Below are 26,774 nucleotides of genomic sequence, written 5' to 3'. Positions count from 1 at the left end.
TTTTTTCTTCTCTCTATATAGTTTTTCCTCTCTTTTTTCCCACCCCTTCTTCCTAAATTTTCTCTTCTATTTATAGCAAAATTTTCAAAATTTTTCAGATTTGTTTTTTTATTATTTTATTATTTTTTTAATTAAAAGAAATCTCACTTACAAATTACTTTTATTTTTTTAGAAAAAGAAATCCCACCTTTATTTACTTTTATTTTTAAAATTCCAACTTTAATTACTTTATCTTATTTAAAATCCCACTTTTTATTTTTTTAAAAGAGAATCTCACTTTATTTAACTTTTCTTTAAAAAACAAACCACTATCTTTTCTTTTTCTTTTAAAAATGCTACTTTCAATTACTTTAAATTTTTTAAATTTTCAGATACCTTTATATTTATTTTTTAATTCCAACCTTATTTTACTTTTAAATTTTTTAAAACTTTTTACTTTTTTTAAATTTTCTACATTCTTTTACTTTTTTTTATTTTTTTATTTTTATTTTTTTAAAAATCATTTCCGAAATTACTATATATATATATTTTTTAAAATAAAAATAATAAATAAAATAAAATATTTTCGGATTTTTTTTATATATATAAAAAAACAAAAAATAAAACTATTAATAGTGATAATTCACTTTTTATTTTTTATTTTTTCGGTTTTGTTTTGTGTTGGACAAAAATGAAGAAGGGTGTTGGGTTAATGGAGCGGACCGGATCGACCCGGTTTGAAACGGACCGGGTCATGGGGAAAGTTGGGCAATTATTTGGGCCTGTGGTTTGAAATTGAAGAAGTGGCCCAATCCGATTTTTCTTTGTATTTTTGTTCTCTTTTCTTCTTTTATTTTTCTAAAACTAAATTATAAAAGTACTTAAATTATTATTAAGAACTAAATTAAGTTATAAAAGCGCAAATTAACTTCCAATAACAATTAACACACAATTAAGTAATAATTAAGCATAAAATTGTTCATTTGGACATTAAATGCTAAAAATGCAAAAATGCCTATTTTTGTATTTTTTTATTAATTTAACAAATAAACATGCATAGACAAACATACAAATAGTTACACAAAATATCACAAAAATTGCACACCAAGAAAAATTATTTTATTTTTGAATTTTTTGGGAGTAATTCTCATATAGGGCAAAAATCACGTGCTTACAGCTGTCACTGTGCATCGGTTTTTAGATTTGTTAAAGATACCTAGGACGGTACATTCGACCTCTTCCTTTTACAAAAAATAAAAATAGAAATAAAAAAATTCTTTCATGAAAAAACCCTTTAAAGTAAAAGGATTTAATAGAGAAAAAATTGCCTTAGACGGGAGAAGAAGAGAGACAGTAGGGCACTTTGATGGGTGCCATAGGCATCCACTGTGAATTTAGATATATAGTTCAATTCTTATTTAATAGCCTTAAAATTAAAAGTCTTAAGTTTATCTTTGTAGTTTTCTCATTTGGGAAATGATAAAAAGAAACAACTAAATGCTAAGTACCTGGACCAAACATGTTTTTTTGTTGTTACTTTTTTTTCTATAAAAACATTAAATGAAAAAAATACCAAATCGAATGTCCAGATTAATTCGCTCATGTTGAGCTGCCTAAAGTCTCAAACAAGAGCCCAATAGAGTAGTTATTTACTTACACATTACTTAGGTCTATTATTAGATATCTGGCCCAGATTTATAACAAAAGTCAAAATATAATAGATATATACATAGATTCTTCTGGAACAAAAATAGATGACATGAAATAAAAGAAAATATCTCTCTTCTCTCTTCGGTTGCCCGACTTAAGGTTTTCCTTTTTCAATTTTAATTTCTCTCAATCGACTCCAATAATGGAGTCTAACATGGTGTCAGAGCATAGAAATTGATCCGTCTTGATGTGAGCTTTTGTCCGATGGTATCAGTCGGATTTGGTTCAATGGTTTTGGTTCGGTACTAAGGTTTCCGACCTGAGCGATTGTGGGATTTCTTCAAGTTTTTCGGATTTCTTTGAGTTCCTCTTCTGATTCTGCATTTATAAGACCTTAGCTTCTTCAGATGTGTGAAGAAGGAGGGTAAAAGTTCTGTCTTTCATCTGTATGTCAAAATTAATGTGCGATTAGGGTTTTGTCTGCTCGATTTCGATTGTGATATAGTGATATCTGTATTATCTCGTTCATTTGAGACTTGTTATCATTCAAAACTGTTATTACATTGTCTGAATATAGGAAGTCCTTCCTCCGTTACTGATGGTTTTGTTGAGTTTACTTTAGACAGCTTACCCTTTTTTATGTTCACATATCCGATAGTCCTGGTAGTCAGTTAGTTGCTATCCATTTCAATGGGACTACCTTTGTACATTAGCGTAGTAGTATGCTCACCTTACTATCTGCTGAAAATAAGCTAGGGTTAGTTACTGGCAAAGTTCCTGAACCTCCACCCAGTTCTCCCTATTAACCTTACTAGGAACGATGTAATGATATGGTAAATGCTTGGATTACCAATTCATTGACTAGGGAGATAGCAGTTAGTGTCATGTGTCTCAACACTCCTAGGGAAGTATAAAGTAATATAAATAAAAGGTTTGGACAATCTAATGGATTCAAATACAATCAAATCCAAAGAGAAATCAGTTCTGCCTCACAAGTCACAAGGGTCTTCTGATATTGCTTTACTAAAATGAGGGCTTTTTAATATGAATTAAACTCTGCCTATATTGGTCCTACTTATTTCTGTGTGGCTCTACCCAAATTCATAGAAGACCAACACCGTTTTCAATTCTTAAGTGGATTGATTCCACTGTAAAGAGTAATATCATGCTCATGTCTCCACTCTCATCCATTAGTAAGGATTATTCTCTACTCCAACATGATGAAAGTCAAAAGGAGAATCAACCTCCAGCCTTGGGATTTTCGGTAATTCATCATCTTTCTCTGCTACTACATCTAATTCAGCACATAGGTAGAGTTTAATTCATCCCAAAGAGCCCTCATTTTTGTGAAATAAGTAGCAATATCAGAAGACCCTTGTGATTTGGATTTGATTGTATTTGAATCCATTAGATTGTCCAAACCTTTTATTTATATTACTTTATACTTCCCTAGGAGTGTTGAGACACATGACACTAACTGCTATCTCCCTAGTCAATGAATTGGTAATCCAAGCATTTACCATATCATTACATCGTTCCCAGTAAGAGTAATAGGGAGAATTGGGTGGAGGTTGAGAAACTTTGCCAGTAACTAACCCTAGCTTGTTCTTAGCAGAAAGTGAGGTGAGCATACTACTACACCAATGTACAAAACCAGTCCTATTGAAAGGGAAAGGAACTAACTGAGTACTAGGACTATTGGATAGGTGAACATAGAAAGGGTAAGCTAAGTCCAAAGTAAACTCAACAAATGAACGAGATAATACAGATATCACTATATCACAGTTGAAATCGAGCAGACAAAACCCTAATCGCATATTAATTTTGACATACAAATGAAAGACAAAAATTTTACCTTCCTTATTCGCATATCTGAAGAAGCTAAGGTCTTATAAATGCAGAATCAGAAGAAGAATTCAAAGAAATTCGAAAAACTTGAAGAACGGTTTTATATGATAACAAGTCTCAAATGAACGAGATAATACATATATCACTATATCACAGTCGAAATCAAGCACACAAAACCCTAATCGCACATTAATTTTGACATGCAAATGAAAGACAGAATTTTTACCCTCTTTTGCACACCTGAAAAAGCTAAGGTCTTCTAAATGCAAAATCAGAAGAAGAACTCGAGGAAATCCCAAAATTACTCAGATCGAAAACCTTACTACCGAACCAAAACCATTGAACCAAATCCGACAGGTACCATCGGACGAAAGCTCACATCAAGATGGATCGATTGATATGCTCTAATACCATGTTAGACTTCATTATTTGAGTCGATTGAGAGAAATTGAAATTGAAAAAAGAAAACCCTAAGTCGGGCAACAGGAGAGAGAAGAGAGATATTTTATTTTATTTCATGTAATCTATTTTTGTCCCAGAAGAATCTATGTATATCTATTACATCTTGGCTTTTGTTATAAATTTGAGTCGGGTATCTAGCAATAGGTCCAAGTAATGTGTACGTAAAATAACTGATCTACTCTTGTCTGAGACTTTAGGCAACCCAACAATAACAACTCCAAATAGTACTCATGAATAACAAGATAAAAGAAAACCAAACCAAACAACTCAAAGTGATACACTTGGTCAATGTCTTTTTTATTAAACTTTGAATATGTTCACTCTTTTAGCATATTTTCTCATGTTAACTTTTGCTCTATCTTCTTCGAAAAGGACAGACGACATAAAAAAATTATTTCAGTTGCAAAATTAAATATTGATCTTGGCTAGGTTCTACCAAAATATTTACAAGAAGACACTCCAGCACCTCCACTTCAAAATAAAAAAGGAACAAGGTTAGGATCGTAGCAAAGTCATATATAACAAGTTAATTTTATTGGAAGGTGTAACTAGATCACCTCTTGTTCCAGATAACTAAAAATTTAATGTTTATTAGGTTCATTTTCAGTCATTCAAAGTATTTCTTTTCTTTGAAGCACCATTCGAATTAGCAGTAGAACCATGACTGATCTTGGCACCCCCAATTATTCTTGGTAGAGTAAAAAAATCAAAAGAAAGTGTGGAACAAAGTGAATTAAAGGAAAAAAGAAGGACAAAAAAAGAATAAATTTGAAAAAAAGGAGGCCCACCGCTCTAAAACAAAATTTAAATTGTAGCCGTTGGAAATCATTAGTAAAATAATGATTTTTCAAAATCTTCCCCTCCTATTCCTTCAATTCTCCGGAATAAACCCTTCCCCTATTTCAAAACCCAAACCGGCAATTCAAACCTTAGATCAAATCTTAGCCGTCCATCTCTGCCCCCCCTGCAGATTCTTATTTGAATCTTGAATAAAGAAATCAACAGACTTCACTCTCCGACAGCTCGAGAGAGAGAGAGAGAGAGAGAGAGAGAGAGAGAGAGAGGGAGGGAGGGAGATCATTTGAATTTCTATTACAAAGAACTGGTAAACTGCAACAAATTGTCCTGTGTCTGAGAGAGAGAGAGAGAGACAGAGAGGTTCTCTACTCGAGAATGAGTTGCCACTTTAAGATTTGATTTTTTTGTTCAAGATTCTTGAAATTCCAAATTAAGCTGAAATAACCCGAGAAAGTGACTTACAATTTCAACTTCTCGAGGACTCGGTATTCTCTTCTTCAACGCTTCTTTCAGGTACTAAATCAGCATTCTTTACACAATTTAAGGTGTTTTGAATTAAAATTCCTATCTTTTTAGTTTTTTTTTGGGAGATTTTTGTATGTCAGTACAAAGTTTATTGGAATAAAACGGGTTCAAATGTAGCAAAGGGATATTTAAGATTCATATAGATGAACCCACTTAGTTTGGGATCGAGGAGTAGTAGTCATTGTTGTTTTTGAATTAAAACACATTTATCTTAAATCTTTTTGTTGCTAACAGAATTAAGGTTTCTTGAATTAAATTCCTATTCTTTTTAGTTTGTTCGGAGATTTTTATATATGTGAGTATAAAGTGTATTGGAATGAAATGGGTTCAAATGGAGCTTAATGAATTTTCAAGATTCATATAAATGACACCAACTAGTATAAGATTGAGGTGTAGTAGTCACTGTTGTATTTGAATTAAAAGACATTTATCTTGAAACTATTTTGTTGGTACAGAATGTTGAGGGACTTCAAATTCTTGCGTCGGAACAGTGGCAAGAATGCTCAAGCTGAGGACATTGAGAATGTACCAGTGGATCCGAGGGATTCAATGGTTCCTCAAACCAGTACAGACTCAACAAGGCCACCTTTAAACTCAATTCAAGAAGCCACCCGGAATTTGAAAGGCGGAGCAGATCAACAAATGGGTGTTAGGGTTACTAAAATTGATAAGACCCCAACTAAACCTAAGGCTAGTAGATATTCTGATATCACTAAAACCCCAGAAAAGCCTATAGGTTTACCAAAAGGTCGATATGGGTGGACGCAGAAAGCTGATTCCAGCTCGAGTACTGTGGAAGCAGGGGATGACACAACTACATGTGGTGGTCAATCGAGGGTTGGAGCAGTCAATGCTACTCCTCGGTCCATGAGGACGATAGGAAGGGCGAATTCTGGCTATTCGGAGAGTCATTCTAATCAAACCACACCATCTAAAAGTGTAACTAAGCCTCCAACTCCTTCATTTTGTTTAGCTGGTGGTTCCAGGCCTTTAGCAAGTGGAGGTGCCCGGATGGCCAATTATGCAGCATTGTATAGGGGAATACCGAGCAGTGGTAATTTGTCGACTGTTGTTGATACAGTTGAAGTTCCTCATTTTGACCTCAAGGAAAATCCATCATTCTGGATGGAGCACAATGTACAGGTACGCTGACTTCTATAGCATGCCTTTAAGATTTGGATTTTCTCAGGATATATTTTGTCAACCTGTCATTTTGGTGATCAAGTACTAAACTGCATTGAATTACTATAGGTTTTGATACGAATGCGTCCTCTCAATAACATGGAGAGAAGTACTAATGGGTACAATAGGTGCTTGAAGCAGGAAAGTGCACAATGCATCACCTGGATTGGGCAACCTGAAACTCGGTTTACATTTGATCACGTGGCATGTGAAACAATCAACCAGGTCTGCTATAATTAATATCCAACTTAGAACAATTAATGGGTGCTATAAGATGCTGAAGATGATGCAATTTTATTTTGAAGGAAACACTTTTCAAAATGGTTGGTTTGCCAATGGTGGAGAACTGTTTATCTGGATATAATAGCTCCATCTTTGCATATGGACAGGTGAGGCATATGATATTTGATGAAAAACTATTGGGGTCACTGCTTTTGAACTTGTGCATGAATAGTGTTAAAAGTTGTTACTCCACGTGCTTAAACAAAGTTAACCTAAATGTTTAGAAGGGACTGGAAAAGGGGTTCATGGAGTTTCATTGTCTGCGCGCAACTTGTAAGGAATTTTTCAACCTGGCCTCTGCAAATTGATGTAGAATTTCTCAGGCATTTTAGTGGTTCGAGGAACCAGGATGTGATTGTATTCAGCCAGTTACTTGATCAATTGAATATTGAGTATCCACCACCACCACCCCTTCCAAAAAAAAGAAAAAAAGAAAGAAATCAAATCTCCTAAGTGCTTAGACTGTTATCGTTACATTCAATACAACTCCTTTTGAAGTATCTGCGAATGTTTAGATGCTAAGGCAAGTAGGAAACTGGACACTGTGTATTTATGATTATTATTGTCCATTTATCTTTCTAGTTCTCAAAGCAATGATATCTGTTCTTGATTCATTGTCCACTCACAGTTTTTACTTCTAAAGTTAAGTCAAAATTAGTAGCGCATTCAGATATAACTTCTTCTTGCAGACTGGTAGTGGGAAGACACATACAATGCTTGGTGAGATTGAAGAACTGGAAATCAGGCCGAGCCCCAACCGAGGAATGACACCGCGTATATTTGAATTCTTGTTTGCAAGGATAAGAGCAGTAAGTGGGATATTTATGCCTTCCATTCTTAATACAACTTCTAATTTAGAAATTGTAGGTCATTGCTTCTGTAAACTTCACTTTTGATTTCTATTTTTCAGGAAGAGGAAAGTAGAAGGGATGAGAGACTACAATACAGCTGCAAATGTTCTTTTCTAGAGATTTATAATGAACAAATCACCGATCTCCTTGATCCTTCATCCACAAATTTAATGGTAATTTGTCAATCCCGTATCTGAACTTGAACTGAAAATAAGATGCAACGTACTGCTGTTGGTTCACATTCATACTTTTCTCTTGTAGTTGCGAGAGGATAGCACGAAAGGTGTGTATGTTGAAAATCTGTCCGAATTTGAAGTCCAAACTGTGGGTGACATTCTTAGGCTCTTGACTCAGGTGACAATATCTGTTTTGAGTTTCTTCAATAATATCTTACTCTTTTCGTAGCACACACATGATGCAATTTTTTGCAAGTAGCATAAAAACGTTCTCATGAATTTGATTAAACTTCTTTCAGGGCTCTTTAAACAGGAAAGTAGCATCAACAAACATGAACAGAGAAAGCAGTCGCTCCCACAGTGTTTTTACCTGTATAATTGAGAGTAGGTGGGAAAAGAACTCTACTGATAACTTCCGTTTTGCAAGGCTCAATCTTGTTGACCTTGCCGGTTCAGAAAGGTAATTCATATATGGATAAGAGCAAAAATGTTATGTATTGCTAAGGAAAGAAAGAACTACAAATATTTCAGACATATCATTTACGTGGCCGTTACCTATTACAGACAAAAGACTTCTGGTGCTGAGGGTGAACGTTTGAAGGAAGCTGCAAGCATCAATAGATCTTTATCAGTTCTAGGGTATTTTTCCTGATAACCCTTGCCTCGTCTCCTAGGTCTTTTTCATTCAGTTGACAGAGCATTTCCTTCTGCAGTCATGTAATAATGGTTCTGGTGGACGTGGCCAATGGGAGGCCAAGGCATGTTCCTTACAGGGATTCGAGGTTGACATTTCTACTTCAGGTGAACTTTTAAAACACATTTTCTGCTCAGTGTTTAAACCAGAGCATATCGGCATCCTTCTTATAGTATTGAAATGCAGGATTCACTGGGTGGAAACTCAAAAACGATGATTATAGCCAATGTCAGCCCTTCTATCTGGTTGGTGTTATTTTATCCGTTTTTTTTAATCTTATACTGAGTAGTTTAGGTGAAAAGTTATTGGACTATGCTAATTTGCTTTCCTCAGTTGTGCAGCTGAAACACTGAATACATTGAAGTTTGCTCAGCGAGCAAAACTTATTCAGAACAATGTAAGCATATAACATAGCTGATGACAAAGTTGTGAACCTACATTCAGCATCAATAATTTGACTTTGTTCCTTTTGTCCTTTTCAAACTGAAGGCTGTCGTCAATGAAGATTCTTCAGCAGATGTCACTGCTCTTAAACATCAAATAAGACTTCTAAAGGTGGAAAACCTCTTTTTAAACATTTATTCTGCAATGGCAGAAGTTAGCGTGAGCTTAAAACCTGATGGAAAAGATTGGTGAATTTTTTGAAACAGGAGGAGCTTTCTTCTTTGAAACGTCAGAATGTATCTAGAGCTTTGTCATTTGGTCAAACAACTATTTCAGGAGACTGTAGGACAGAAGATGACAGCAGTTATGCTGAGAAGGAACTTGAGACAGATCAGCATGGTAGTTTGATTACAAAGGAAGCCAAGGGCATTGTAAGGTTGTCCTCCAAACAGGTACACCATATCTTTTTAGACTGCTTTTCTATGTTGCTCGTCATCTCATATCATATCTTTTTCTTTCATGAATGAAGTTTGCAAGTCAAAAGTATGACACAACACCTCCAATAAGTTTTCAAGTTAGCATTCCATATGCTGCTATCTCACCTCCTGATGTACAAAATACTGAACAATAATAATAGCATTCCATATGCATTGTAAGGTTGTCCTCCAAACAGGTACACCATATCTTTTTAGACTTTTCGATGTTGCTCGTCATCTCATATCATATCTTTTTCTTTCATGAATGAAGTTTTCAAGTCAAAAGTATGACACAACACCTCCAATAAGTTTTCAAGTTATCATTCCATATGCTGCTATCTCACCTCCTGATGTACAAAATACTGAACAATAATAATAGCATGAAAACTATAGTTCAGTTACATTTTACATTTACCAAAGTCTAAAGTTGCAGAATGTGTTGAAACTCAGAAGTCTTCAATGAGAATAGCATGATAATTGATAGACAACAATGTAGCAAATAGCAATAAGATACAGAATAGGATGAATGAACAGAAGAGTGTTTAGATGTGCTATGTGATAGAGAGAGACACATGGTGAATAAGTTCTATAGAACTGTTGTGAGATCAATGATATTATCTTGGAGTGAAGATGAATGTCATATAAATGAATATGTGGTCATAAATAATAAGATAAGAGTAGAAGTGATCATATATGACAGATGGTGCAAGTAGCACACATGGAGGATAAAATGGAAGTAGCTTGAGATATTTTTGGTGTGTCCTACATAGATTTCTTAGATACATCGGTTCATAGGTGTGACAATGTGATGATTGAAGGTTATAAAAGAGGATGAGTTGTACCTAAAATCACATCGAGGAAAGTTGTTTTAAAAGATTTAAGATATCTCAGAATCAATGAAACTTAGTTAAGAATAAAACGCAATGGGAGTAAAGGAGGAGATACCAACTAGTTGGGATTAAACTAATTATAACCGTGTGGTGTGCAGGATAATTGTGGTCAGAGAACTCCTAAGAACGCAAGTTATTCAAGTTATTCAATATCAGTATGAAATGGATTTGAATAGAGCGAAATGGCTAGAGGATTCATATAACCGACTGGTTGATTGAGACTAATTGACAAGTATGAGTGCAGGAAAAGAGGAACTATACCTATTCAATCATTGTTTTCTTCTTCTTTCTGATTTTAACTCAAGACCTTCATTAGATAGTTACTTTTCATAGTATCTGAAAACCAGCAGACTCTGCTTCTTTGCTTGTCCCAGCTTGGTTCACTCTGATTATTGCATCTCTATCTGGTGTTCTTACATTCTTGCATCATCGTGGCTAAATAATCAGACCTCACTTTCCAAGTGCTTATCTACTCTGCTGCGCAATGATTCCTCTTGCTTTTATTTCTTTGTTTTTCAGTTGAAATCACTAGAGACCACTCTAGCCGGTGCTTTAAGGAGAGAGCAGATGGCCGAAACTTCTATCAAACAACTTGAAGCTGAAATCGAGCAGCTTAACCGTCTGGTGACCCACTTCTCACTTTTTTGCCTTCCCTCCCATTTCTTTGTTTTGGTTTGACATTTGCAATAGTGCTGCAATAAGATAGCTAACTTTGTTGCTGAATACTACTGTTATTATACTTATCTCTTAGGTTCGTCAAAGGGAGGAAGATAATAGGTGCAATAAGATGATGATAAAGTTCAGAGAAGAGAAAATTCAAAGGATGGAGTCACTTGTCAATGGACTAATACCAGCAGATAGTTATTTATTGGAGGAAAACAGTGCACTTACTGAAGAAATTCAGTTGCTTCAAGCTAAGGTTGATAGAAATCCAGAAGTTACTCGATTCGCATGTGAAAACATTAGGCTTTTGGAACAACTGCGGAGGTAGAATGTTCAAACGGAAATTCAATATAACCGAATGTTGAAGCTCATTTCCTTTTTATTCGTCAATAATGTTCAACTTTGTTGGGAATATAGATTTCAAGACTTTTATGAAGAAGGAGAGAGAGAAATTCTGTTAGCTGAAATTTCGAACTTGCGGGATCAGGTAAACACGGTGCTTTTGTCTATTGTAGTTCTTTTACTTGTTTGAGCCTATAATGCTAAGACAATGTATGTGTTTTCACAGCTACTTATCAATATTGATGGGAGCTTGAAGCAGCACAGCCATTTGGACATGAATATTCCATCTCAGGTAATGTACATTGTAAAATAGATAGAGGATTGAGCAATTTCAATGTCAAGAGGTAACAAGTATATTTACAAGTACATAGAGCCCTAACTATAGAAATAATCAAAAAGGAAATCCTATAGATTTGTTGTGAATCCCTATAATTCTTCTGCTATGTACATTACATAAGAGTATATCTATATTCATTAAGTAACAGAATATGTCGACGTTCATTATGCAACACTCCCCTCAAGTTGGAGCATAGATATTAATCATGCCCAGCTTGTTACGAAGATAATCAACTCGACTTCCATTCAACGGCTTTGTGAACAAATCAGCTGGTTGCTCTCCTGTATTCACGTAGCCAGTGGAGATCAAGTTCTCTTGATTCACGTAGCCAGTGGAGATCAAGTCCTCTTGAATCTTTTCACGAATGAAATGGCAGTCAACCTCAATATGCTTAGTTCTTTCATGATATACCGGATTTGACACCAGAGTTTTGCTGGTATTGGATGCTCCAACCCAATTTCAGTCAAAAGATGATGTATCCACATAATTTCACACGTAGATTGTGACATAGCTCTATACTTGGATTCGGCACTGGATCGAGATACAACACTTTGCTTCTTACTCCTCCACGATACCAGGTTCCCGCTAACAAAAACACAATACCGTGTAGTTGATCTTCTATCAATTTTGGATCCAGCCCAGTCAGCATCTGCAAAACACTCAATATGAGTATGGTCGTGATTGCTATATAATATGCCTAGTCCAGGAGCTCCTTTCAAGTAACATAAAATTTGTTCCAAAGTTGTCCAATGTTTGACCGTTGGTGCAGACATGAACTCGCTAACAACACTTACCGCAAAAGCAATATCTGGACGAGTCACAGTGAGGTAGTTTAATTTTCCAACTAACCTCCTGTATCTCTCTGGATCATTAAAAGGCTCGCCATCATCTTTCATAAGATGTTCATCAGGAACCATTAGAGTGTTACAGGGTTTAGCTGCCAACTTTCCAGTATTTGCAAGCAAGTCAAGAATGTACTTTCTCTCGGACAAAAGAATTCCCTTCTTGCTTCTATTTAGTTCTACTCCCAAAAAATATTTCAACATGCCCAAGTCCTTTGTATGAAACTTCGTATGCAGGAAAGACTTGAGGGAAGAGATCCCCACAGTCACTTCCTGTGATAACAATGTCATCAACATACACAACGAGGAGAATAGTGCCAGCTGCTGATTGCCGATAGAAGACTGAGTGATCACACTTGCTCATTTTCAGCCTAAACTCCTGAACTACTTCACTTAACTTACCAAACCAAGCTCGAGAACTCTGCTTCAAGCCATACAAAGACTTCTTCAAATGACAGATTTTCCCATACTCCCCCCGAGCAACAAAATCGGGTGGTTGCTCCATATACACTTCTTCCTAAAGGTTACCATGAAGGAATGCATTCTTGATATCTAACTGATGTAAAGGCCAATTTCGGAAGCAGCTAGAGAAATAAATAAGCGAACAGAAGTGAGTTTGGCAACTGGGGAGAAGGTATCAGAATAATCCACCCCATAAGTTTGAGCATACCCTTTAGCCACAAGTCTAGCCTTAAATCTTGCCACGGAACCATCTGGATTCACTTTACCTATGAAGACCCTCTTACATCACAAAGGTTCCTTTCCTTTGGGTAAATCCACCAAGTCTCATGTCTGGTTCTCCTCTAAGGCATGTATTTCTTCAAGCATTGCATCAGACCACCCAGGATGATTCAAAGCCTCCTTCACTGTTTTGGGTATCGAGATGGAGTCTAGAAAAGAAATCATAGATCTAGACGCAGAGGATAAGCGATCATAGGAAATAAAATTAGCAATGGAATATATGGATTTGCAAGTACGTATACCTTTGCGAAGAGCAATAGGAAGGTCAAGGTCTTCTGGACGACTAGGCGGATGAGGATCTGATGACGAAGAAACTGTTGCAGGACATGTCTCATTTGTCTCTTGCCTCCGCGAGTAAACTTGAACAATTGACGGTCTTGCTAACATAGTTGGAGCAGGTGCTAAAGGTACACTAGTTGATTGGTGTTCAGTAAAAGAATTAGGAGCTGGAGGAACATCGTCTGGTTGTTCTGTTAAAGCACGAATAACCTGATATGTTAGCCACTAGTCTTCCTCCCCCTGATTAGTAGAAATAGGAGGTGCATAGTAAAATGGTGTAGTTTCTGAAAATACCACATCTGTTGACACCAAATATTTGTCAAGTTCAGTAGAATAACATCGAAACCCCTTCTAAAGGCGAGAATAGCCCAAGAAAACACACTTCAATGCCTTGGGATCCAACTTGGTAACACATGGTCGAACATCTCGAACATAACATGTGCATCCAAATACTATAGGACTGAAATAACTCTGACATTACCACCAAGCACAGTAGATGGCATGCGATTAATTAGAAAACAAGCCGTAGAGACCGCATCATTTGGAACAAAAGTGCCCAAGTAGATGCCTATTCTTCCTCTCCGCAACTCCATTTTGAGAGGGTGTATCAACACATGAAGACTGATGCAATATACCATGTTGTCTCATGTAGGACTGAAATAACTCTGACATGTATTCTTTAGCATTATCACTCCTTAGAATACGCATCAAAGCATTGAATTGAGTTTTGACTTCAGCACAAAAGGCAGAAAAGTGAGTAAATACTTCAGAACGACTCTTCGTAAAATAAATCCAAGTCATTCGAGAAAAATCATCTACAAAAGTGACAAAATATTTATGCTCAATTTTGGAAACAACAGGACATGGTCCCCAAACATTAGAATGAACTAACTCAAAAGCTGATTCAACTCGCTTATTTACCCTTGGACCTAACGAGATGCGATGATGTTTTGCAAATCGACATGACTCACAATCCAATGAAGAAATATTCTGAAACTGAGGACAGAGCTTCTTCAACAGAGGTAGAGAGGGATGTCCCAATCGACAATGTGCTTCAAAAGGAGACACGACATTGGAACATGCAATAGACTGTGGCTCCCATTCATCAAGAATGTAAAGATCACTAGATAGATATCCTTTACCAATAATAGTAACTGGAGAGGGTGCTTTGTGTGAGGGTGGAGAGGGTGCTTTATGTGACGGAAAGCTAGAAAAAATATATGGATTACCTATCATGTGATTTGTGGAACCTGAATCAATCACCCATTTTTTTGAAGAGGTAATAAGTCATGTTTTATCTGACCCAGCAAAAGCAGTTGAATTGAATTCTGAAATTGAAAAATTTTTAGAAACTCATCCGAAACCAAAATTGTTGGGCTAGGTAGGAGCTGTAGTATTATTTCCTCCCTGCATACTATTTATGATCATCTTTCCAAAAACTCCCCAAAGTATCAATATAAATGTTAGAAAAGCTAATAAAGCTCAAAAGTTCTCCACCAGAATAACACTATCCAACGAAACAGCGAACGAAAGACACCCAATGAAACAAAGAAACAGAACTCTAATAGAGCCAATCTAATAGAAAATAATCAATCAAAAGTCCAGCCAATAATGGTAAGAATCAGTAACCAAGAATCACTAACCAACAGATGAATCTCAAAGCTTTATAACCAAAGTTCCACACACAAAGTTAGTTCACTACTAAGGATCAGGCAATCACAGAAGGAAACAAAATTTGAACACAACAAAGAAAAGATGACAAAACCTTGACACTATGAACCGAACCTGGGATGGTCAGAGATTTTCCTGGCCGAGGTTTCCTGAACAAACAAACACCATAAGTTGGACGAAAATGTAAAGTCGATGCCGGAGAACCAAGTCGATGCTTAGTGGTGATGGTTAAACTTCAAATTCCAAACCCTTCAAAAGTATTCTGACCCTAACTGACAGTTCCAGTAAGTTCTCTATCTAACTCCGGTAAAGCCGGAGAACCCGCTTTGTTACCATGTAAAATAGATAGAGGATTGAGCAATTTCAATGTATATTATGTCAAGAGGTAACAAGTATATATACAAGTACATAGAGCCCTAACTATAGAAATAATCAAAAGGAAATCTTATAGATTCGTTGTGAATCCCTATAATTCTGTTATGCACATTACATAAGAGTATGTCTGCATTCATTAAGTAACAGAATATGTCTACGTTCATTATGCAACATAAAACAACAGCTTGTACAGCGTGTTCTTTCCTGTTTCAACTGCTTAAAGGGTCAAAATCAAGCCTGCTTATGTTCAAGCATATTTTCCATGGTGCAGGATTCTACATATGTTTGCGATGAGCAAACTGCACTTCATTCAGAGGTTGGTCTCTAGTCACCCCCTAACTTGAAGTAATTGAACAATCTTGATCTCTGATATGGATTCTCATGTTTCAGTTAAAAAAGACTTTGTACGAGTTGGAGGGATGCCGGACTAACTTAAACTGTTGTTTGGAGAAAAATGAAAAACTCAGCAGGTTAGTGAACCTTTTTAACACCTTACTTTAGTAACACTATCTGTGTTGTCTTGTTCAGCTGAGCTTCTATAGACTTTCCTGTTGTTTAACATATTGAAATTCAAACTGCTGCAGCTATTAGTGCCCTCTAACTTGCTCTCAATACTCCTCAGGGAAATAGATGAATTGCGAGGTTCATTAAATAGCATCAGTTCTGCTGACAACGATCACAATGGCGGGAATGAAGTCAGAAAGGTAATTCTCTTTCTGAGTTCCAAACAAGCATGTTTCTGTCATTATATAACTACAAATAAGAGAAAAGAAGAAGAAGAAGAAGGATGATTAGAGACTTTTATCATGATTCAGAAAGTTATTGGACATTTGAATTACAATAAACTTTTCTGACTTAGTAATGAATCTGAGATGAGAATATACCACAATTTGGCCAGAAGAATGTAATCCCACGAAACAACAGAATAATCTTGAGTTGAAGTTGCGCTCAAGCCTCAAAAGCCTTTGGGGTAACGTAATGCTCATAAGTTGACCAATCAAATACACGATATTAGAGCAGTCAGTCCAAGTTCCTACTGTTTTCTGATGATTTTTGACCATGTATTTTGCTTATAGGATCGCACTGAACATTCTATTGTATGATTTACTTTTTTTTTTCATAACTCAAGTTTGCTTATGTTCTTTATGTGGATGACTATAACCATAATTTTTCAGGAGTCAATACCAGAAGCTCTGGCTACTGATGGCAAATCAACAACTGCTGATCAGAAAGAGAAGGAATATACGAGGAAAGAGGATATGATGAAGAAAATTGAGGAGATTATGGATTTGCAACTTGAGTTGGACATTCTGAAAGTTATAGTTCAAGAAGAAAGGTTGCATCGCAATGAATTGGAGCAAAGTGCTCAATCCATGATGCAAGACCTAGAGTCATCAAAAGAGCAGCTTCTGTTAGTGACCAAGAAATGTGAAGATGTTCAGGCAGAACTCAGGGAAGCAAAATCCATTATTGAAGCTCTTGAATCTCAACACCTCTTAGCAATCACTGAGGTAGAAGATCTAAGAAACAGTAACAGCCATTATGCTGAATTACTGCAGAAACAGGAGCTTGAAATCTCTTCCTTGAAGGAGCAAATGATTCGTCAAGAATTGAGAGATCTCTCATCTTCGAAGCTCTTAGAAAGTGATGATTCTCCTTTGCAAGCAAAGCTTAAAAAGATGCATGATTCCCTTGAGAAGGCCAAAATGTTGAATCGGCGGTACCAAAATAACTGTGAATTTCAAGTCTCAAATGAGGAAGCGATGGATGAAATAAGTAGGCAGGCTGAGGCAGAAACTGCTGAAGTGATTGTATGCTTGCAGGAAGAACTCCTTCTTCTGCAGCAGGAAGTCAGAAATAGTAGCTTGAAAGAGATGGAGAGCACAAAGAGGTTAACTGAGCTGGAAACAGAGGTTAAAAGTTTGGAGGCAAAATTGTCTTTGATGACAGAAGAAAATCGAAAACTTGGTGAAATTGTACATGACAAAGAAAAAGAGTTAATAGATATGGCTGAAGAATGGGCACAGGTAAACAGCGAAATTGAAGCTATTGTAAGTGGGGGGAATGAGGCTCTCAAAGATGCATGTGAGCAACTGGATTTTATTTCCAGTACATTTCCAGATAAGAGAAGTAGGATATCTGAACAATTTGGCAGAATGACAAAATGCATTTTTGAAAAGGATTTATTTATTGAAGAGCTCAATCAGAGTCTGGAGAATGCTCTCAACAAAAGAAATGATATGGAATCCATGTTGAGATCTCTTAGAGGGGCAGCTTTAGTTATGACGGAGGCGCACCAGCTAGATTGCCGTGAAAAAGATGCTGAGATACTTTCTTTGACATCCCAGTTAAGCTCAAAGGCACATGTCATCTCAGAACTTGAGAACAAGATTAAGCATGGGGAGGATCAACTCAGAAAGGCGTCGGTCAGTGCAACTGTTGCTTTTGTGGTGGTTAACTGGTTGTCTGAACAGAATTCCAACTATATTGATGCTTTAAGCCAGAAGGACATGCAGCTTAAGGAATATCTAGAAACAAGCAGACAGAAGGATGTTATTCTCTGTGATCAGGCCTCAGTAGTCGCTGCTGCAGAGAATCAAAATGAGTCTCTTGAGGAGCAAAGACAAAAGCTTGAAGAAAGTGATCTGTTGAAAACGATTGAGAAACTTACAGAGCTGCAAGCAGGTGTTTCAACAGTACGTTCGCACCTGAGTGAGTGCGTTGAAATAAGTGGAAGTCCTGGAAAAGATATTAGCAATGAAACTGATGCATCTTTTTCTTCTATTTACAAGTTAGAAACACGGGTAAGTTTTCCGCCATTATGTTTGAAAATTACTCATTCTTATAGTCTATCTGCTTCTTAAGTGGCATGGTAGGTTCCTTTGTATTATTATTGTAATCCAACTTTAATGTATTGTTGCAGACAGGTACTGAGATAAGACAACACAGCCAGCACCTAGAGTCATGCATTCTTGAAGATAGGACAGCTGAAAAACCAGACCATTCATCCGACAAAAGCAATAACATGCTTAAATCAGTCAGCAATTGGAAAACTTTTCAAATGAATTGGAAGGATAAGAATGCCAGAGATGATACAATTATTCTACTAAGGAAAGAAATGGAATCTGCTCTTGAATGCTTAAAAGGAGTGCAAGCTGAAATGGCCAAATTATGCGTTGAGAAAGAAGCATTGCGGTCATCTGAGCAAAAGAGTAGAGAGAGCATTGGAGATTTTGTGACTGCGGTAACTTCTCTACAGACCTATATGGATAAGTTTGAACATGAACTTGAATTTAAAGTGGAGTTAGTAGATGATAAATTACAGAAAATAGAAGATGCTGTGCAAGAGTCCTGCAGCTCCTGGTACGAGCAAAAAAAGGTTAGGCCCATATCATAGAAACATCATACGTTTACTGCTCATGACTTGCAATGTTGAAATCCATCTTTTTGACTGTTATATTACAATTTTATCACTCTAATCCTTGATAACGATCAACTTGACGAAATAAATAATGCGTCATAAAATATAAGCATAGAATTCAATGTAAAGGACAAACTCCTGCCATTAAAGTAGGTGTGATATATAACCAACAATACAGTCTGATCTGCTCTCCTGGAATCCTTATCTGCAGCTACTTGAAGATGAACTTTGTGATGCTAAGGCAGTGGCGGCCCAGAAAACTACGGAAGCTTTATGCATTCTAGCCAAATTCGAAGAGGTCCAAGACACCATGAAAGATGCAGACATCATGATAAATGAACTGATGATAGCAAATGAATCCTTAAAGCTTGACATTAAAGAGCTTAAGAGGAAGGAGATCAGCTTAGCTGACCAGAGAGATATCCTTGTTAATGAAAATCAAAGCTTGCAGTCGGCTAATGATCTAAAGAACATGCATTCCCAAAGACTGGAGCATGAGTTTGAGTCAGATCTGGCAATGATGCAAAGGCTGGTATTGGAGATGGAGGATATAGTTTCACAAACAGCAACCACTTCCACAGATGAGCTGAAGTCTGTAACTACTGATCTCCTTATCATAAAGTCTCAGGTTCATGAATCAACTAAGTGCATGAGGTCATGGCTTGAGGAGATCTGGTCAGATCTTATCGTCAAGGACTGCGCTCTGTCTGTCTTGCATCTTTGTCACATGGGCATTCTCTTAGAAGCTGCTGCTGGATTGAATGCAGAAAATGGGCTACTCCATCATGGGCTAAGTGAATCTAACTCATTAATATCGAAGTTGAAGGAGCAGAACATCAAAGCACAGAAAGAGCTCGAAATGTGCAGAACACTGAAGGGGAAATTATTGGCTGACATTAAAAGCAATTTTGATCGCGTAGTAAGGAAAGAGTCTGATGCAGGGGAATTCACCTCCAAACTTGGATCCTTCGAGAAAAAAATATTAGATCTGCAGTTCCAGGAAGAGTCAATGTTAGCAAGGTCCGAGCAAATGGGATCCGAGCTTGTTGAGTTAATGAAAGAGATAGATCTCAGCAACAAAGCTGTCTTGACATCTGTTATAGATAAAGAAAGGGTGCTGAAGGACAAAGAGGAAGCCTTGACATCTCTGGAAGATAGTTTGGCAATGGAATTTCTTGCAAAAGGCTTTGAGTCATTAATTTTGTCATCCGAGTTAGAAGAGAGCACCATATTAATATCTGAGTTGGAGAGAAAAACTAAGCATTTTTGTAAAGTCGCCGAAAGTTTGAAGAGAGAAATCATTTTTGGCAACCTAGATGTTGCATTAACTGCATCCATCCTACTTGACAAGGAGGTTGAGGTTTCTATCCTACAGCAAGAAGTTGCAGAAGCAGGAATGAAGCATCAGAATATGTTGGCTGAGCTTACTGAAATGAATTCAATGATTGCCAAAGTTCACTCTAGAAATAACGCTCTTGAACAAGATACTTGCTCACTGATGGAAGTTTCTTGTTTGAATGAGACATTGAAACGTGAACTTGGTGAATTGGTGGAAGCAAAGACTGTTCTGACAACCCAGGTCCAGGAACTTAGCTCTGAAAATGAGAAGTTGCTTGAAGAATTACAAACTAAGGATTCAGCCCTTGAAAGTTCTTCAAGTCGCATCTTCTTCCTTGACCAACAAAACCAGATGTTGCAGAATGAAAGCTGCTTGCTGGAAGCTGCATCATGTAGACTCCAGAATGATATGGAAATGAAAGATGCAGAACTTAGAAAAATGAATTGTCTTGAAAAGGAGATTGAAGCACTGCAGCATGAAATAACAGAGTTAAAAGGAGAACGTTGCCTACTCTTCCAGGAGTTGGAGGTCAAAAAAGCAGATATGGAATCTTGTGATCTGAAACCACAGATTGAGAGAATCAATGCTTTGGATGCAGAGAATGCTTCCATGAGAAACCAACTCAGATCTCATGAGAAGTGTACATATGACACTTTCGATATGGTGCTCAAAGTAAACAGCATTGGGAGTAAAGCATTTTATGCTTTTCAAAATAAAAGTGCTGAATTAGATACCATGTTACAGGATATACATAAAGAAGTTGAGAGGGGATCCAAGTTTTTGCAAGAGTTTGAATCATTTAAGAATTTCGCCGAAGAGATTTTATTACAAAGCGCTTCCCTGCAAAATGAGTTAGTTCGGAAGGATGACGTCATCAAAGGAATGCTATTTGACCTTAGCTTGTTACAAGAAGCGGCGTCTAACCACAAGGATCAAAAGGATGAAATTGATGATTTGGTAGCTTCTATTAGTACTTTGGAAACTGAGCTTGATGAAGCTGTTTGTAAAGGTCAATCGCTTGAAGTTCAGTTGCAGGAAAAAATAAGTAAGATAGCTCTTTTGGAGTCGGATATCTCGCAAAAGTGCAAAGACATAGAATTGCTTTCAAGCGAAAACTCGGTGCTGACTGCCAGTGCCAAGGAGACCATCGAAGCAAAATGTTCCATGGAGGAGGAATTGTTAGAGAAAAGGGAAGTTTGTGAGAACTTAGAAATAGAACTCACCAAATTTGGTGATATTGTTAGTGAAATGAACAATTCAATCGAATGCTTGAGGAGAAATCTGAATGACGTTACTAGTGAGAGGGATGACCTCCATGGAGAAATTGTCAGATTGAAAAGGGAGCTAGATATGGCACAAACGCTTGCAGAGGAAAGTGAAGCAATTGCCATAGAAGCAAAAGAGGTGGAGTCATGTTATAAAATACTTTCTTTAGTTATTGACCTCCAATGTCTTCCGTTTCCTTCACCCCCCCCCTTTTCTTACAACAATATTCTGTTAATTTCAGGTGGCAGAGATGGCAAAACTCCAGGCTGAAGAGAAAGAAGAGGAGGTTACATTGTTAGAGAGGTCTGTTGAGGAACTAGAGTGCACAGTGAATGTACTAGAAAATGAGGTACTCATTCTTGCAAATTTAACGTATTCATTTATTTATTTATTTATTATTTAATAACATTATATGTCCCACTTTATAGGTTGAATTTGTCAGAGGAGAGGCTGAGCGGCAGCGTTTACAGAGGGAGGAGCTTGAACTGGAACTTCATGCTATCAAGCAACAAATGAACAATGTAAAAGGCAGTGATGTCGACATGAAAAGGTTTCTGACAACCTTACCATGTGACATGAATTCTCAAAAATGGGACCCTTTTAGGTTTCTAAATGTTTTGATTTCTATTTATACAGGCATCTAGAGGAGAAAGAAAAAAATCTTCAAGAAGCCAGTCAGCGCATACAACTTCTTGAGGGAGAAATCATCTCAAGAGATGCTGAAGTGAGTTTCATCCTCTATTATCTTTACAAAGTTTTGTTCTTTAAGCTCAGTCAGCCAGTCGTTATTAAATGTCAGTAACTAGTTAGATTAACTTTATTTCATTTTATTAACAGATTTCCCACTTCAAGGCTCATATATCAGAACTAAATTTGCATGCTGAGGCACAGGCTTGCGAGTATAAGGAAAAGGTAATTCCTCATTCATTCTGATGATTGTGATAGTTGGTGCTGGTTGCTAACCTGTGATTTTAACCTAATGTAAAAAAAAGTTCAAGGCATTGGAAGCAATGGTAGAAAAAGTCAAGATGGATCCCCATGCCACCCAAGCTCCAACTTTATCATCAAGCAAATTGGAGAAAAATGCTTCAAAGCCTAGGGGTTCCGGTTCCCCTTTCAAATGCATCGGAATAGGCCTGGTTCACCAGTTAATGTCTGAGAGGGATGAGGATCATAGTGCAGAAAGACATCGTATCCAAGAACTTGAGGCTCTTGCTGCAAGTAGACAAAAAGAGGTATGTTACATCCTATAACAACGTGACTTATTTTTTGTAAAAAATATCCTTCACTTAATTGTGTTCATAAACTCATTGCAGATATTCATGCTGAACTCAAAATTAGCTGCTGCCGAAAGCATGACCCATGACGTAATACGTGATCTATTGGGTTTGAAATTGGATATGAATAACTACGCGGTAATTTAGCTTAATCTATATCTTTTGCTTGAGAATGTTAAAAACTAAAGGCCATTTCCTTTTTTCAGTTCTCTAGCATGACCTGACCATTTCACCTATATTTTTGCTTGTGTGTGTTATCCACCAGACTCTGCTGGATAATCAGCAAGTGCAAATGTTGACGGAGAAGGCTCGACTCCGTAATTCTGATGCTCAGTTCAAGGTCACCTTAGTAATGATGCTGTTATCACCAACTAATAGTCTGGACTTATTTAATATTATTAACTGATTCTTTGGTTTGCAGGAGCAAGAGGTTCTTAAGCTGAAGCAACAGCTAAATGAGTTCATAGAGGAGAGGAAAAGGTATTAATTGTCAATTAGATTCTGAGAGTACCCTTGTTGTTTTTCGGATAAGTGCATTTCTCATTTTTTTTTGTTGATTAGATGGATTGAGGAAATTGAGAGAAAACAAGCAGAGATGGTGGCTGCACAGATTGCACTAGAAAAACTGCGCCAACGAGATCACTTGCTTACAACTGAAAATGAAATGATAAAGGTTGGAAATGTTGTGAATTTTTTTTTCAATTAGACCTCGGCAGGTTGTTAATATATCAAAGACCACTTATTTTCTGGACATTTTCTCAGATGGAGAATGTAAATCATAAGAAGAGGGTCATGGAACTTGAAGCAGATATAAAGAAGTTGTCCGGTCAGCAAAACCTTCAACAACGTATCCACCATCATGCTAAAATAAAGGTACATACCTTTTACCATGCTTAGACTTCCCAGACTCTGAAGATCATTGCAATGAAAATGCTAGTTGCATCTTTTGCTACAGCACTAATCTCACTGCTTGTGTTTATCTCGTCACAGGAAGAGAACAATTTACTGAAAAATCAGAATGATGACCTTATTGTTAAGTTGCGGAAAGCTGAAACAATTCTTTCAAGAGTCAGGGAAGAGCTGGCTCACTTCCGTCAAACTAATGGAAGAAGCCCCTACATTAATTTTGATAAGGAGCAAATACTGGAGAACAAGTTGAAGGTTAGTATTCTCCAGAATTTAATGTTGCCTAGGACTAGGAGTAACCCCAATGTGGCTGTGGACATATGCTAGGACAGAGAGAGAAGAATCCTATTGTTGTATATATAGGACTTAAAACAATTTGTAATTTGTCCAACAGGAAAAGGAAGAGGAAAGACTGCAATTGGCGCAGAAGTTACTTGGCCTGTGCGCTACTGTGCTGAAGGTCAGGAGAACTTCATCTTTCATTTACTTAAGGATATGTAGTTTTATAGCTACAGTTCTTTGAATTTTGTCAATTGGCATTGGTTTTCTTATCATTTGGAACATATACTGTAGGCTGCTGGAATAACTAGACCAACATCCGAGGTTGGGATCTCAGCAGCTGAAGAAGCACTTGAGCAGCTCAAAAACAAATTGAATGCACTGGAAAGAGAACTACAAGATGCCAAATTTAAGGTAACATACTAACATCCATAATATTTCAATCATTTTGTTTCATTGAAAACCTCAAAACACAGTTCGTATCAAACTAACGATGCCAAGTCACTAACAAATTCACTCACCTTTACCAGAATAAAATGACTAATGAACGAATCCGATTGTCTGAGATCATGCCACAATCTTCCCCTCTAAGAATAGATGAAAATGAACAGACTTCAAACAGAGGATCTTCCCCTCTAACAGTCTTCGATCGGTGAAGCTTCTTTACCAACTTAAAGAGGCAAAATTTATATGTACATTGTGTTAGTTTTTTGCTAGCAGTTTGTTCATATGTTCTTTTGTATGTATACACTTCCCCACAAAAGTTGAAGATCATGGAAATCTGTAAATAGTGTATCCAGGATTTTGTATTATATTCTTTTGAAAGTACTTATGTAATTCATTTATTTTGTAAATCTCCTAGTGTAAACTTCTACTTATGTTGTACAATCAAAGTGCTGTCACATTTATGTTTTATTGGTGAAAAAGACAATTTGGACGTAACAGTTATTTCTCGTTCCATGTTAAACCCTACTCCAATTTTTTCTTTTCTCGTCGGCAAGTACTTCAAAAACTTTACTCTTTGCTAATAAAGAACTTGACATCTTTTCCTTAACAAAAAATAAATTTACCCCACATCAAATATTCTAGGAGTAATATTTTTATAATTTTGAATCTTCGTTCATTTAACATTTTAACTACAATCATACACAAAAAGGAAAAAGGAAAAAAAGAAGAAGAACAGACTTAGGAAAAAGAAACCTATATATTCCCTTTTTCTTAAATTAAGAAGAAGATAGGTGTAGAGACGACATGTTGCTCTTTTTTCCTAGACCAGATTGTTTTAATTATATTTATTATACATTACACTATCTTTATCTACAATATTAGTTTTAGAAAGATAAAAATATGTTCATTTGGTGCTCTATATGCATCGGTTAGGAGCCAGCAGGGGGTGACGTTGCGTCGTCTGTGTATACAGCTGAGGAAATCGAAGAAGATAGAGTCATTCTCTACCTTGAATTTGGTAATCGTCAAACCAAAGGACCGATTAAATGAATCTAGACTCTTCATGTTACTCAATATTATACAAAACAAAAATGATAAATTTGAAAATTGAAAGTATTAGAAGTGTTCCATAATTTCTATTGATATATAAATTTCCAACATGATTATAAGACTCATGGATAACATATGACCTAAATGTAAACATATTACATGATTAACACTCGGTCCCAATCAACTATCCGGTATATATTTGACTACCGGATTGTTTGCTTTAATTAGATATATAGGCTATAGCCATTTTGGTGAATGATGTACAATCACAATGTTATAAAAATTATGTTTTGTTGGTGAAAAAAGGCATTTTTGTTTGTTGTGGATGTAACATTTATTTTTCGTCCCAAGTAAAATTCACAATTTTTTTTTCTATTCTTATTTTATCTGTTTATTATAACTTATAAGTAAACAATCCTACAAATCTAACTTTTTTGCACCTCGTACTATGACAATAGGTTGGAGAATCGCCTCCAAATACCATACGGCCTTCTCCTTAATAAAATTATGAGTTAACAAATATTGAGGCAGAAAGATTCAAAATAAACCTCTCAACTTACCGCATATTTTTAGTTCCTATAGCAAAGGTTAATACCTTATTTATTTTAAATAAAAATTATTTTAAAAAATTATATTCTATAGATACCTTTTAATATTTATAGCAAAATATCTAATTTTGGTTACCTCCTATCCCTAAGCCACTAAATACGTTATTCAGTTACTCTATTTTCTTTCTCTCTCTACTTTGATACATGTCATTCTCTTCCTCCATTCCCTAAAAACACGATGCTCAATCTCAAAATTCCTCTCACCCACATCACTACCATTAGTCAAAAACCCCACGCTCTCTCCTCCCCTTGCACTTTCAGACAACTCTTCATATCTTCAACATAAGGAAAGGGAGGTCCAAAACACAGAAATAGAGAGAAAAAGAGAGAGGACGCAGTACATTTCAAGTCATACGAAGATTCATCTTCATTATTATTTAGTAAATAGATGAAGAATTAGAGTCAAAATTAAAACTTGGAGACAATGAATTTTGAGCCAGAGGAAGACAATATGAGGGACGAAGATCTGCTGGGTTAATGGTTTTTGCGATGAAAAGAGTTGTTGGTTCTTGGTTTTTACGTTGTATTTTAATGTATTTCATTGTATTCATTGTCTTTTTTTTCATTGTAATTCAATGTATCTCGCTGTATTTCATATATTTCATTATATTCACTGTCTTTTTTTCATTGTATTTCAATGTATCCCGCTGTATTCTATGTATTTCATTGTATTCACTGTCTCGCTATATGCCATGAATATATTCGTATGTTTTGTTAATTAATATAATTTATGT

General features: G+C 36.3%; 1 protein-coding gene across 1 annotated transcript; it reads left to right on the top strand.

Annotated features, from left to right (window-relative positions):
- The first annotated feature begins 4,815 nt into the window (after window positions 1-4,815).
- On the top strand, window positions 4,816-24,874 carry LOC107782620 (kinesin-like protein KIN-12D). The gene is made up of 38 exons (XM_016603516.2): window positions 4,816-5,250; window positions 5,718-6,405; window positions 6,514-6,669; window positions 6,750-6,833; window positions 7,416-7,535; window positions 7,637-7,750; window positions 7,839-7,931; window positions 8,053-8,213; window positions 8,318-8,392; window positions 8,467-8,554; window positions 8,634-8,692; window positions 8,781-8,844; window positions 8,937-9,002; window positions 9,098-9,283; window positions 10,717-10,821; window positions 10,949-11,184; window positions 11,278-11,347; window positions 11,429-11,494; window positions 15,719-15,763; window positions 15,838-15,917; window positions 16,070-16,151; window positions 16,623-18,251; window positions 18,371-18,826; window positions 19,080-21,611; window positions 21,715-21,822; window positions 21,902-22,023; window positions 22,110-22,197; window positions 22,311-22,385; window positions 22,466-22,708; window positions 22,790-22,888; window positions 23,016-23,090; window positions 23,172-23,230; window positions 23,312-23,423; window positions 23,513-23,623; window positions 23,741-23,911; window positions 24,051-24,116; window positions 24,230-24,349; window positions 24,466-24,874. The coding sequence occupies exons 2-38, from the start codon at window positions 5,719-5,721 to the stop codon at window positions 24,589-24,591; spliced, it is 8,829 nt and encodes a 2,942-aa protein (XP_016459002.2). The 5' UTR covers window positions 4,816-5,250; window position 5,718; the 3' UTR covers window positions 24,592-24,874.
- Window positions 24,875-26,774: the final 1,900 nt, after the last annotated feature.

Source organism: Nicotiana tabacum, chromosome 7 (genome assembly GCF_000715075.1).
Source record: "Nicotiana tabacum cultivar K326 chromosome 7, ASM71507v2, whole genome shotgun sequence".
Classification (NCBI taxonomy): Eukaryota; Viridiplantae; Streptophyta; class Magnoliopsida; order Solanales; family Solanaceae; genus Nicotiana; species Nicotiana tabacum.
This window is presented reverse-complemented; position numbering and strand designations above follow the sequence as displayed.

Excerpts from the sequence above, each read along its gene's own strand:
- LOC107782620 (XM_016603516.2), top strand. The coding sequence starts at position 5,719 with ATGTTGAGGGACTTCAAATTCTTGCGTCGGAACAGTGGCAAGAATGCT. Across the intron at positions 9,003-9,097 it reads ATCAAATAAGACTTCTAAAG|GAGGAGCTTTCTTCTTTGAA; the intron begins GTGGAAAACCTC and ends TTTTTGAAACAG. Across the intron at positions 11,185-11,277 it reads CTTTTGGAACAACTGCGGAG|ATTTCAAGACTTTTATGAAG; the intron begins GTAGAATGTTCA and ends TTGGGAATATAG.